This window comes from Corvus kubaryi, unplaced genomic scaffold, assembly GCF_017639235.1.
Source record: "Corvus kubaryi isolate FWS band 111438036 unplaced genomic scaffold, C.kubaryi_AGA036_p1.0 65286, whole genome shotgun sequence".
Taxonomy (NCBI): Eukaryota; Metazoa; Chordata; class Aves; order Passeriformes; family Corvidae; genus Corvus; species Corvus kubaryi.
The window spans coordinates 31,024-45,108 of NW_024581891.1; the positions used below are offsets into that span (position 1 = coordinate 31,024).

At 42.4% G+C, this 14,085-nt stretch overlaps 1 protein-coding gene across 3 annotated transcripts in view; it reads left to right on the plus strand.

The window, feature by feature from the left end:
* The first annotated feature begins 10,956 nt into the window (after window positions 1-10,956).
* Window positions 10,957-14,085, plus strand: part of LOC121673224 (neuronal membrane glycoprotein M6-b) — a 44,933-nt gene continuing 41,804 nt past the window's right edge. For all 3 annotated transcript variants that reach the window (XM_042046344.1, XM_042046342.1, XM_042046346.1), the window contains exon 1: window positions 10,957-10,999. In XM_042046344.1, the coding sequence (XP_041902278.1) occupies window positions 10,972-10,999 (28 nt within the window). In that variant the 5' untranslated portion in view covers window positions 10,957-10,971. The remainder of the gene's footprint in view (window positions 11,000-14,085) is intronic.

Here is a 14,085-nt window from a genome sequence, read left to right on the forward strand (position 1 = left end):
CCAACCCAATAGATCAGAAAGGGAAAATTCCTTGGCATTAACTACATTTAAATATTTCAGCAGAAAATCATTATGGTTTCCAGAAAATGCTGTACTCTCTATTCTACGTTTCCTTTCTTGCTATTCGGAAGTAATTCATTAATTCAGGTTATCTTAATTTTTAACACAAAGATGTGTCAGTGCTATCCCGTTGCAGGTCCATAGAAATTCTGAGCCAGAAACATCAAAGAAATTCTGTATCAGTGAGGTGTGTGGTCTAGGCTGGAAGGAGATAGGTAAGACAATTTAATTTCTGGTTGTATTCTTCATATTGGTGTCGTTAATGCTTATTTTCTTAGGTGTCTGGTGGTGAGGAGTACAGACCTCAGGAAGCACTAGACAGTGTTCATGAAAGACAAAGTGTTTTATTTTCAGATAGATCTGAAGAATTTTTTTTTTTCTGAAAACTCAGTCAAATAGTGTTGAGATATATCTTCTACACTGTACAAAGTTGCAGAAGCCATTTGAAACTGTCACACTGCAGAGCTGAGATGAAAGTCTTTGTGGCTGTTAGCTGTGATTCAAAAAGAAATCCCTGGATTTTTTTTGTCTCTCCCACCACCCTTAGAAGTGCTAATTCCTTTAATATTAGCTGTCCCTACCCCTACCCAAGCGTAGTCCAACCAGTCTAATTAAGGGTGACTGTTACATTCTTATTAACCAATAAGGAAAAAGAATACATAAGAAAATTTTGGTCACACCATTTAAACAGTAAAGAAATGCTGTAGTGAATTAATTATACACGGCATAAAATGTCTTAATAAAAATCCAGTGGGCTCCAAGAAGTTGTTGAAGTGGAGGAATCTGTGCATGGATAGAAGAGAAAGATAATCTGTTTTTTAATTAATTTAACCAGCTGTAGGTGATGAAGATAGAGTATTGATATAGTTGCAAAAGAGACTGCATCTAGAAACCCAATGTAGGTCACAATCCAAGAAAGGAATGAATTGCAGTTTGAGGCCTGTATAGTTTGTGATGGATACTGCAACATGAGCTCTTGTAGGGCACTCGAGGAAGGGACGCAGCTGATTCCCAGTTACAGGAGTGATGAAGATTCAGCACTGTGTGAAAGGGTTTGATTTACACGAGTTGCAAGGAGAGCAGTAACTGTAGAAAAGCTGTGAGGGAGTGAGGTTTTGCTATGATCCAAGAGCAGGTCAGTCTCTGTGTGGGGGAATATTTCTACCAGTGGACAGAGTTTGGATTCATAAGGCAGTGGCATAACAAGTTCCAGAGTCTGGAAGCTGGAACACAAAATGCATGCTACTAATAAGTAATACTCTTTATTAGGCTGATGATTCATCTGTGAAAGATCTAAGCCATAGATTTAATAGGTTCCTCATCTGGCCAAGGCTTTCAAGATACCAGATTAGCTGTCTTTCTCCAGAAGAAATGTCATAGCCTTGTAGGAAAAGTAGAAGACAGTGAGATGACGGAGGACTCACTGGATGAAGTCTTGTGGGCTATAATAATCTGGAAGCTTTGTGATCTGGAATAAGTCCGTCAGGAACTGGAGTGAGGCCATCAGGTTTTTTTCAGATAGGGTGCTGAACAGCTGCCAGATAACATAAAGAATGTGTCCTGCGTTGCCAGAATTTCTAAGTGATTTTGGCAGTGGAAGGAAATGTGGGCTTGCTTCATAGTCTTTTCACCACAGGAAGGGATGATGCACATTATCTGTTCTAGCACAGCATTTGTTTGGGAACCAGAGGAAACAAAAGAAAATACAGGACAAAAATCCAGATCAGTGCCCTGTGGAGATGGTAAGACCAGATCTTGGGGGCTTTTATGTGCAGTTAAGTTTCACTCTTCAGATAACTTTTAGAAGCAGCTCACTAAATCATATAGTACTTTCTGCTGACAGTTCTGACTTGTTTGAAGCTGTTATACAGCACTATTTGAGAGTAGCTTCTGCTGGACTCACCAAGGATAGAGATGGGAAATTTGTCTGCTTTTACATTCCTTTTGTCCAGCCAGCCTTTCCTCTCTTTGCTTAGATTGTGCCAGTTTGGGGCAGGCTAGTGCCCTTTCACAAGTGTCAGGTGTGAATGTTATGCTTTACACCCAAATGGATGCTGATCTTCTGCTGATTTAAGTGTCCACTTTTCTCAAACCCAGCCTCCTGGGGGCTTTATTCCCTTCATGGCAGGTTCACATGGTTTGAGCTGCAAAATGTAGACCATGGAAATACTGAGAGGGAAACTGACATCTCTGATACTCCAAATATTTTCATTTTCTTCATGACTCTGCAGTACCATTTAAGCATGTGTCCTGTAGGGTTAGGAAGTAGTACCAGACTCAGTCTAGCTGGGTGGGTCTTTATGTGGTACATATTACCTCCAGTTAAATTCCAGTAAGAAAGTCACCTTGGTCTTTTCCCCCTACCTGTCTTGTGACACCCTGGCCTGTTATAGCACTGCATTACCAGGTGTTGGGCTGGTTTAGTGGTTTGTCTCCTGCCTAGTAGGACAGGCTGAGGTCTCCAGGTGCCAAATCTTTCTCTAGAGCCTTCCATGTGAGTATCAGCTATGTTCAGTGATTCTTCATTACCAGCTTCTTGCCATCACTCTTCTCAACTTCCTTATGAGAAAGGGGTAGAGATGGCAAAGACATCAAACAAACCTGGAATTCCTCAGTTTGTAGAAATAGTTATGCAGTCTTTGGACATAAAAGAGGTAACAGTAAGGAACCCTAGATTGTACAAAGACCACTGAGTGCTGTCTTGCTCCTGGTTGTTGAGGTGCCTCATCTGGAGAGAGGCATGAGGAAGATACCGGTGCTTGTCAACAGTGATAATTGTCAGCCATTCCCAACTTCACAAGCTGATAGTGAAGAATTACATTAAATTAATGACTGCTAAGTAAATTCTGATCAATTGGAAATCAGGAATTGAGAAAGGATGAATATACTAGATAAGCACAGCATTATTTGTATAACATAGATGTTTAAAATATAACTTTTCTGCTAGTACTGAGAATCTGCTGGAAGTCAGCCTTAAAACATAATCCATTGTAATGAAACACAGAAGAGAAGTTATGATTAATTTTCTATCATAATAATCATAGTTATATATAATTTGTGACTGTTCAGCTCTGTGAGAGACTTGTATCTCTAGGAAAAAAAATCCAAGAAAGCCACCAAGGTTCACATGAAAGTGGGGATCAATGCACTTTCAAGTACGTTTATTTGCTCAGCCAAAAATAAACATGTGCAAACGTTATAGGGTTCAAGGGGAAACCAGTGAACCAGCTAACTTCCAAAAGCAAGATCTTACTGCCTATCTGTTTCCACAGAAAAGCACCTCTATCTATCACCATATTTTGAAGGGCCACTATTATTGGGTACTTTGTTCTGTAACTGGTATATAATCAAGAACTACTAAGAGAAATTAAAAAATTCTTTTACAGTACTTCAGGAGTAGTTGAGTACCATTAAAGACAAATCATTCAACTGGATGCTATCCCTCAAATGCTTTTTCTTTTGTTGTTGTTAAATCCTCACTTCTTTCTGTGAGGTACCTGCTTTGCTTTGCTGAAGACTCCTCACATTTCACACAGAAGGTCCTCTCCCCCATTAGCTCCAGGCCGTGCCTGTAGGTCAGGTCTCTCTCCTCATAAACCAGCAGTTTGCACTTCATATGTTATTGGGAAGTTCTTACAAACTTCTTGAATTTGCTATGCTTTTCTGCAAACAGTGCTGCATTGCAAACTCCTGCACGGTGCTGTGTGTGATGAAAGAAGAGAGCACAGCTCAAAGTTCTCCTTCTTTAGGCCATCATGTACTCTGGTTACTTCTGAGTAGCATCCCTGTCTGGGTCTGTGTATGTGCCTGGTGTTGTTTTGTGCTGCTGTGTGAGAGAATGAAGCAATGCGGCAAAATCTGAACAAAAATTTACCACCTTTTACCAAAAATGTATTTTTCATACCAACTTTCCTGAGTCTTCAGCCCTAATTAATCCTCTTTCTTGATTATTCCCTTAAAAATGAGTGAAGTGCACCAATTCACAAAGTCTACTTAAGTACATAGAGCCGTGAGGCGTATCTGCATATAGGATCATTGCTTCCATGCACTTTCCCATGAGTTTTGTGACTAGCTCTCTGAGCCTGGCAGCAGAACTGAATTACTGGCATTGTAATGCCTTGCTGAGCTGTGATGGTGCTTTTGGAGAATATCTTGGGTATCACATGCTAGAGGGGATATCTTGGGTATCACATGCTACTACTTGTAGTGGGAAATAGGGAGGGTGAGAAGAAACCCTCTGGCAAGTTCAGGTGTGTTTACACTGCTTAACCTGCATTTGTAATAAACAGATATTTACCTAGTCACAGGCAAAATTGTTGCTTCTCCTCATCAGATGAGTCAATTCACAAAGAGACAAAGTTCCATGGCATTCCTGCCAGAGGACAGATTTTTGTATCAGATACATTGAGCAGGCTGAAATTATATCTAATTAATGACTGTGTAAGCTGGCCTTGTGCTAGAAGGCCATATGTTCATTTGTGTAGACATGATGAAGACAGGCAAACAGCATCTTCAGAGATTACAGATCTGCCCCAGAGCTGCTTACTCACTGCAAAGCACTTGATGAGGAAGGCAGTGCTGATGCCAACCACCTGAAGTAGCACTGATGCTCACTGATTGTACATGCACAGATATAATATTATGTAAATGTTCATGGCACATTGCTGCCTGCAGTCTTTTGTCACTATGGGATAGGATCATCAGCATGTTAATTGGTTGGCTTTACCTCATCTGTAGAAGGACTGGGTTGTGGCATGAATGTTCAGATACTCAGGGCAACCTGTGTGTGGGCGCTAGCATGGCAGATAGTGTACAAATGTTTGTTTTCAAAGAGACAAGGGAAGCAGGCACGAGAGTGGGAATGGCTCACCTATGTGGAGTTACAGCTGAGAAATTTTCTCCAGCCTGTGGGAGCAAAGTGTCTTTCATCATCAGGTCCACTAGTCCTGAAGATGTGTGGCATAGCTAGCAGGAATGTGTGTGTGCATGTACCTCTGTTAAGTATATTTCTAGCCAATGAGGGAAGGGAAAGTGTGTTCTAAAGGTGGACAAATAGTACTTCAGTGTAAAATCCCTCCTGGAAATCTCTCTCAGCCTTTGAGAAGGTACTGAGAGTGATTTTTAGTTGTTTTTCTTTTCTGGTTAAGGACTTTGATATCAACAATATTTCAAGGAGTGAGTAGGAGACTTTGGGAAGGGCCAGAGGAGAGACAATAGTTTTGCTGTGATCCGTTTTTCTAAGATGAATAGTGACCATTTACCTTTCACCAGAGTTGTGTTGTCTCAGTGGGGAGATGATGACTTGGATTGCATAGGCAGAGTCTGGAAAAATTCTATTGAGCTAGAAGAGAGAGGCATTTCTTTGTCCTTGAGGTGTTTGTCCTCTGGGATAAAGGGTAAGTCAAACAGGCTAATTTTGGAAAACTAAGAAGTCATATCATTTTTCCCTGGTATTTTTGCCATTTCTGACATCTCTGTCTTTCTGATACCATTTTTCTTCTGACTCTTACTCTGCCAGAGACCAGCATTCTGGGTGGATGGCTTTCAGTGCGCTTCTGCCTGCAAAGAAGAAACATTAGCCAGGAGTCAGAGAAGGGATATTGTTCAGCTTTGTAGCTGCATATATCCTCACTGTCTCCAAACAGGAGCCCTTAAATCCCCCAAAAGTGAGCATTTGCGTTAGAAGATGGGAAGGTTTATAGTTACTTGGCAGTGATCTTGAACCACTTTTCAATCTATCTGTACGCCATCAGTGGGCAAGTGGGCTCTTCTGATCAATTGAAGAAGAAATTTGAGAGATTTTAGTTGTCTCAGTATTTCTGTGGGTTTAGTTCTTAATTATCCTTTTGTGCCATTCTGCTGAAGCGTGTTTGTTAATCACTCCAGAGTACTTTAGCTTCTTTCAATATATTGAATTCCACTTGGATGCTTTTAAAAGTGTTTGCGCAGCATATGCCTTTCTTAGGAGTATGGGAAATATCCACAGTCTGAAACAAAAGTGCAGTGTTCCAAACTCAACATCCATGTTGTTATCCCGTAAATTAGTACGCACTGTGCTGTTACGTAAGTTTGCCTTGTGTCAGAATAATAAAAGCTGAGTGTTCTAAAAGGCTGATAAGCCTGCCATGAAGAATTACCTTGTTCAAATTCTTCTGCCTTAAAATAACACCTGTTGCTTTACTGACATGCTGGTAGTATAGTGTGTCTTGAGAACTAGCTTAAAAAGAGAAAAAAAGAAAAAGGCAATTTTTCAGGCCGTTCAGGTCTGAGCTTTGGCAGCCTTGAATTTAGTATTGTCTCAGAGCCACTCTTAAACAAAAGGACTTCAAGAAAGCACAGCTGTTCTGTATTTTTGGATATTAAAAATGGACAAAGTCACTTTTCAGTAATACTGCCATAGCCTCGAGGACTGAATGCAAAAAACAAGTGCTCCTTCTGTTGGCAGGTGGGAAGTTCAATCCCTTAAAATGCAAAATAAAAAATAATAAAATAGATGGTTGTGCAGATTCTGAGGGTAGCCTGCAATGAGGGTGAAGGGACAAGTACCCCACAGCTGCCAGAGAAAATCACTGCTGGCAGTGTGTGCACATAAAGTGACAGCGCGCTTCCAGCAGCCCTTAAACAAGTGGCGGGGGGGAGAGGGGAAGTTCACCCCTGCTACCACAGTTCTGCACAATGATCGCCTTTCTGGGTGCCGGGGTCACAGCTGCTGTCTGGAGATTACGTACAGAAGCACTCTTCTTCTTGGGAGAATGAGGTTTCCTGGAGGATTAAGCACAGGCTGAAAGCAGGAGGAGTTATTCAGGAGGGAGACAAAGACTGTGAGCCCAGGGCTGTGACAGGCGACAGGGGCGGAAGACTGTGAGCAAGAACAGCACTGCTGGGGGTTGCTGCTTGGATGGGAGAGTCTCCAGCTGGGGATCCTGAAGTGGTCCAGTTGTGGGGTGAAACCCACTGAGCGTTTGGTATGACCTTGCCTTCTGGCACGACTCGGAGTGCTGCTTTCCCACTCACGTGGGAAGTGGATGGAGTCTGAAGGGTTCTGCCACCTCCTGCATCTGAACTAAAGCCATTTCTTTGCTCTTAATCTCAAGCCCCGTTTAGTATTCAGAAATAGTGATCAATGCAGTAATCTGAACCCCCATGTAAAGGTACATATACACTCCCCATCTGCTCAGAAAGTGATGCTTTTTGCATTTTTTTCCGGCCACTGACATGTTTCACCATGCCTTCTGAGCCTGCTGCTTTAGTGCTTCCTTCTTCCCTCTTCCTTTTTAGCTTTTTTTTCTTTTTTGTCTCCTTTTTTCTCTCTTATCCTGCTATTTCACCTCTTGGGTACACACATTCCCAGGCAAGTATCCAGAATATCCTTCACCCACGTATCATGTGCCAGCACCTCTGTTTTGTGTTGGAAGGTCTTCTATATTTGAAGCCAGGGCCATCTGTCTCAATGCTGAAAAAAACCCCTAGGTTTCTTGCAGTTTTCTGCAAGGGCAATGGCCACAGTTCTTCTGCATAACTTTAAAAGGAAAAATGCAACCTATTCTATAATAATAATATTTGAAACTTCTATCCTATTTATCAGCTCTAAAGTTAAGTCTTATTTCACCTACTGGATCAAATTTCCCACAGATCCCATATGCCGGCAACTTCTTTTTAGTGGCCTCAGAATCCACTAGTGCTTTTTATAATCTGAAACAAATGAGTGCTGCACATAATGTAGGAAAGGAGAGGCGGAGGCAGAGGAGGCTGACAATGCATGCATTCAAACGATGTGAAAGTGCAAGTGGGAAAAATATGACTGTGTTGGTAGAACTTGTCAGAGGGGGTTTCAGGCAGATCATGTATTAGCAGATTATAGCTATTTCTAAAGCAAAAGAATGAAACTTCTTAAAAGGAGCAGAATTCCAGAAGGATGCTACTGAGTAAGTATTGGGTACCAGTGTTTAAATGTAATGTCATAGTTGCTAGTTACTGTCCCTGCTGTATAGGTATTTCCTAAGTGCAGTGTGAGTCTTAACCAAATTACATTTAAAACTCCATTTCCACTTGCTCTGTAAAATCCTCTCTAAAAAGGAGCATTGTCAAATAAATTGGTAAGAATTAAAATACTGCTGTTGCAGCTGAAAATTGTTCATGCTTTTTATGTCGCATTTAGGCACAAACATAAATAAACAGGAAATCATACAAAAACTATTGAGAGGAGAAACTCAGTGTGAGGTAGAAATGTAGCCTGTGCTACTCAATTCTGGCCCTGGTTGATATGTTGTTAAGAGCAAAATGCTGAAGAGTGCTCCCTTGCAAGGAGGAACTGAAGCAACTGTGATTTTTTGATTTTTTTTGATTTTTTTTTTTTTTTTGAGTCACAAGTCTTGTGAAGAGTACTGATGACTGCCCACATCTGGTGAATTGGATTAGAATCTAATTAGCATGCAGAGTTTAGAAAACTTTTATAAAGTTTCAAAAATAATGTGAAAGAAAGAAATAGCTTAGCTAAAAATTCAGAGAAGAATTACTGACATGTTCCTCTGAGGATAACTTGAAAGTAGCTTTCCTACTCCTTGAAGATGTGGCTCATATGAATGGTAACCTATTTTATTTGTTAACATTTTCTGTTCAGATAATTTGTTAAGTTTAAAGATATCTGTGGTATCTAATTGACCCCTGTAGCTAAGAGTCCATCTGGAAATGCAGGCACATACTGTGAAAGATCAATAACGTGATTTTAGAGTTTGTGGAAGTAATTTTTGTGGCCTAGTTTATGCATCAAAAAGGCTAATACACCTGTTCTACATTCGTGAAGTACCTCAGCAAACACAAAGTTTATATACTTAGTTTTTCAACACTGTGTTGTGTGCATGTTTCCAAGCAAAAACATGCTTTCCCCTTTAATCTCATTCACTTACATATACATCAACTATTCCGTATAACAAAGTGGTTAAATTCAGGCTGAAATGTGGTCCAAAGGAGAAATGGAGGCAGAAACTCCTGTAACTCTTACTGTAGAGGAGTAGAAATTCTTTCCCTGTGTCTCTAAACTTAGGGCTTACATGAGCACTGAGAAGCATTATTTTTGAAAAGAAAACGGTGATTCGTGAGATAGAAATTACAAATATTTGAAGATGTAAATGGCTGATTTTTAGTCTTCCTTCTCCATTGCAGTTCTGAGTATCTGCTGAGCTTTAGGTGTGCAATCTCTTTTTTTCTGTGGGACTGCACAGGGCTTATTTACAGAGCATATCCATAACAGTGCTTAGACTTGCAGGGGTGGAAAGTAGAGCCCACTCTGTATTGGTAGTATGTATTTTGTGTCCTGAAGGAAAAATCTTAGACAATATTTATGAGAACGGATCAGCACAACACTGTCAGATGATTCAAGCTGTGGAAAAATTACATTTCACTTCTGTAGAGCATCCCACATACTTAGTTGCTACATCTTGGCTTAGTTGGGATATATTTTTTTTATATATATATACACACACACATATATATAAATTTTTTTCTCTTTGATCTATTTAAAAGAGAGATGAAATTCTGTCGACATCTGTGGTGATGTTACATTGCAGATAGAGCATAGGTAGAAAGAAAGGAGGAGCGCGTCTTTTGGGGAGAAAAGTGTTTGTAAGTATCCAGGCCTGTGAGTGTTTCTGGGCTTCTTAGCTTCAGTGGTACAATTCTGTGAGGAAGCCTCTCTGTAGCAGAACACAGGTTATTTCTCCCCAGTTTGGGATAAGCTTGTACAGCATGTCTGGGACCATGAAGGATCCCTGTGGGAAACTTCAGGGCTGTAGAATCATGGACTCTGTCCAGGCAGTGCACTCCAACTAGGATGCATTGGATGACGTGGGGGAAGCATTTACTTCTCCTCTCACCCTGCTCTATGCCTACTTGCATCACTCTCCTGATCTTGGTCATGATGTAGCTGGTGGCCCAGATCTTCAGTATTTGGAATTCTCTGCTTTCCAACCTTGATCTGAAAGGAATTTTCTGTTTTCTGAATCCTGATCCTCTCTCCAAGGGAAACCTTGAAAGCCATGGTACTTTTTTTTTTAACATCTGTGTGTCTGAATGAGTTCTGGGACTCTTGCATTTGGAGCAGAAAATTTAGACTAGCAAATTTCTACCATTCCCTGAGAAGACTGAAAATCAGCTCTGCCTTGATACCTGCAGCAAGAATCCCCAAGTCAGGGCAGTGTTTAGAAAGTAGCAACAATAGTAATGATCCTCAAAATCAGTTTTGTTAGACTGAGTTAAAAGGACAGGAAAGGAAATGTGTGGAGCTTGTCCTGCTTCATAGCACATCAATCTCTTGTGTGAGTGCCAATAGTTTTGGGGTTTGTTTTTTTTTTTTTTTTTTCCATGAGATTAATATAGAAGGCCAGAAACTATTTCTGCCTACAGGAGCAGGCATAGTATATCCCGAGCATTCTCTGTGTCTTCCTCTTCTCACTGAATGCTGAAGCGTGAAGCATATTCTGAGATGTTTCTATGCTGTGCACTTGCACAGCAGAAAACAGCAGTAGGTGGGATATTGGAAAAGTTAATAGCACTTACTCAATGTGGAGCTGAGAAGATAGTTTTGTTTCAGTAAGATAGTGACTCATGATGCCAAAATAAATGTGATGAGGATGGTTTATTTTAGCTTAGATATCATACCTACCTGTTGCGGTCTGAGATAAAGCAAGTGAACCCTCAGTAAGCAGACCGTCAGAGTTCAATACCCTGTAGTGATCCAAGTTGTAAAAGCCTGCCTCATCACATGAGAACACAGAGCGCTCTTTCTGGGGCTCTCTGAAAGGAAGAGTGGTGTCTTTGTTGGCAGGGTGCTGCCCTGTGCCAGAACACCACAGCGGATGGCGGCATGTGCTCTGTATTCATCCTTGGTCTGAATCCAGTGAATCTGAAGAATAAATGAAATTTGAGAATATTTCCTCGATTGGTAAGTGCTGTGATCATGTCCCTTTGAGTGTCAGCAATGTGAAAGGCATTGGTTTACCCTGGTCTGAGTTTTTTCACTTCCTTTCTTCTTCACACCCCAAGATGCTGAAGAGAAATTGTGCAGGTGAGACATAGTATTTCTAAATAAGTGGAGGGCTTTTTTTCTCAGCTTTCTCTTTCCTTGATTTAAATTCAAAGTTATGACACTGTTTTACCTGAAGTTTCTTTTGATAGACATTCATCCCTAAGTAGCATAAAATCTCATTGCTGAGTTTACTGGACCTTTCTAGTGGTCAGATCTCTTACCACCTGTTGTGGGTTGACCCTGGCTAGACATTAGGTGCCCTCCTCAGCTGTGTAATGCAGAGAAAATGTAGCAAAAGTCTCATGGGTTGAGATAAGGAGAATTCTATGTGAATGGAGCTGAGATCTATTTTATTTCGTTTTCTGTTGTGGGATTTTATTCCAAAGGAGTCATCTCAGAAGGAGCACTTACAAAGTGAAGTTCTCATTCCAGTGTGAGTGAGAAAAACAGTCTCCATTTTGGTCTTTAATTCCTCTTTTCTCCTGCCTAGACTGCTTTGTTACTCTCACCCATCTGTTAATGACCTAATGAAGGCCTCTGAAGGGCCTCTTAAGTCCCTTCTCTTTTGCTTTGACATTAGACCTTCCTGTGCTAACATGTGGCAGCCTTGTCTACTACTTTGGTACCAAGTTGTGAAATGCCTCAGAGCATGGGAAAACACATGTCCAGCCCAGCCTTTAAAGGCAATGTTCATGTGGTGGTAGAGAAATACTGCCAAATAATGTGTAGTCCTCTCCAGCCGGATTCCTTTGAGCCCCTGAACAAACACACTAAAAGTGAACCTGTGGCTACTGGAAACTATGAAAAAGCTTTCCTGGGAGTCAAGTTGGCAGAGCTGGTGCATCAGAGAAGAGTGTGAGTCACTAGGGGTCAGACCCTCGGTCTGTAGATGCTCAGTGTTGCAGAGGACCTTGTGGTGAGAAGGGAGGGTCCCTGCCGGAGGGAGGAGGATGTCTACAGTCAGACCTCAGTCGCTGCTGCGCAGTTGCCATATGGACACTGTACTGTGCCAGGGCCAGGAGCTCTGTCATTGTGGTGGAAGTCAGTGAGTGAAATGCCTCTCCTGCCAGGTTGTGCAGATCTGCAGGGGCTGGCACTCTGCGGGAGGAAGCGTGGTGCTGCGTGGGCCGCTTGGCATGTGGCAGGGTGGAAGTGGATGGCTGAGAGCAAAGTGCTCGTGCACTGTTGAGTATCTTGAGCATTGCTGCAAAAGAAATCAAGGAGCAGTAATGGATCCTCATCCTCAGGAAAATTTTCTCAAACAGAACAGAAGAGTCTGAACAAAGCAGACATTTCTCCTACAAGACTCCTTCTGCAGGCTGCAACCCAGGCTTTTTTCTGAAGAGCTTTTATATCCACCTCACTTGCAAGCTGCCTGCCTGGGATCTCATTGGCATTCTGCTTTTCTGCTGTAATCTCTTGTTGTTAAGGAGTGTGATTTTTGTTCTTAGCTGTGCCGCATATAGAAGATTACATAAATACTGTGGAAATTTTGGGAGAGGGAAGAAGAAGAAAAAGAAGAAGAAGAACCAAACCCAAACCACCAAATCCTTCCTCTAAGAAGCATTTTGACTTTGTAATCTTATGCCTTCCTCTCAGAGAAAATTCTGTTTAATGTAGGAGGAAGGCAGACATGCCTCTTTACCAAGAAAGCCATAAACTGGCTCCCTAATGGTCCAACTGTGTTAATGAGCAATTATAGACAAGCACACTGAGCTGAGGTAGATTCTTTCTCCTGGCAGCTGTTGCCCAAAGATGTTTTGATGCACGAGTGCTTTTTCCTCCTCTTCTGTCTGTGTTGAACTAATTTCCATCTCCTTCCTCTTGCCCTCTTTTTCTGGGCAAATAGAAATTCACTTTCTAGGTTGAAACCACTTCATAAAGGTTGTACTTCTGAGGTTCAGCTCTCCTGTTAAACCAAAGGATAATTCCAGGATGGGGGAAAGACGCTTTTTTTTTTTTTTTTTTTTTTTTTTTGCTTCTCCTTACAGCACAGTGGTTCCGTTTCTCATTTTCAAAACTGGTATTTTCAACAGTGTGCCCGGGGTACAGGGGTAAAACTGAGCTGAATACAGGACCCTTTCTACTGGGTTACTGTGAATGTGTTCGAGTTCGGAAATCCTCGATGACAGGGTCCGTGCAAGTGTTGACGGCAGCCACACAAGCTCTCTGGGGGGTGGACCCTGAGCTGCACTTCAGTGGAAGCAGCGCACAGACACCGTGTTCCTCTTTGCAGTATCGAAAGATAGTCTTTTTCTTCTAAAGTCTGAAACCGATCAAATAATAAGATTTTCTCAGTCGTGCTTCCTTCTTTACAGAAAGAGTGAAAATTTGTTAAATATGCTTGCAACTCGGGAGAGAGAGGGGAAATAAAACTTCAAACAGCGATGCTAAAAACAGCCTGGGCTGCTTTTGTTTGGACTTGCAAAACGCAGCAGCTTAATGCCTCCATTGTATGCAGGGGGAAATATGCTAATTCAAAGCACATTTCCCATCAGAAGCCCTTTCAGGCCTGTCATCGCTGAGATATGAAGGATGATAAAAGCGGGAGCAGGGGGAGGCCCGTGCTCTGGGAGCGCGGCTCCGGGCATTGTGCGCGGGGAGCGGCGCTGAATGGGGCTGACGAGCCCGGTCACCCGTGAAGGCCCGGGCCGGGCGGGTTCCCAGGGGCGCCGGCTGCCCTGGCCCCTGGGACCCCCCATCCCCGCCAGCCGGGGTCCTGGGGCGCTCCCCGGCAGCCACCGCGACGGGGCGGAGGGGCTGCTGCTGCCAGGGTGTGCGAGCTCCGGCCACCATCACCCATCCCGCAGCCCTGGAGCCCGGGGGTTCTCTCTGTGCAACACGGGCAGCTACTTTCTGTTCCCTAGAAGTGCAGTTTAAGCTGAAATAACAGATTTTCCGTGACAAGGCCTCCATCACTTCTTTTCCAAGCTGCTGATGCGTGCAGGGCAGTGGTGCTCACTGGCGGCGCCGCGCTGAGCTCCCTCTGTGAAGAGTCGCCT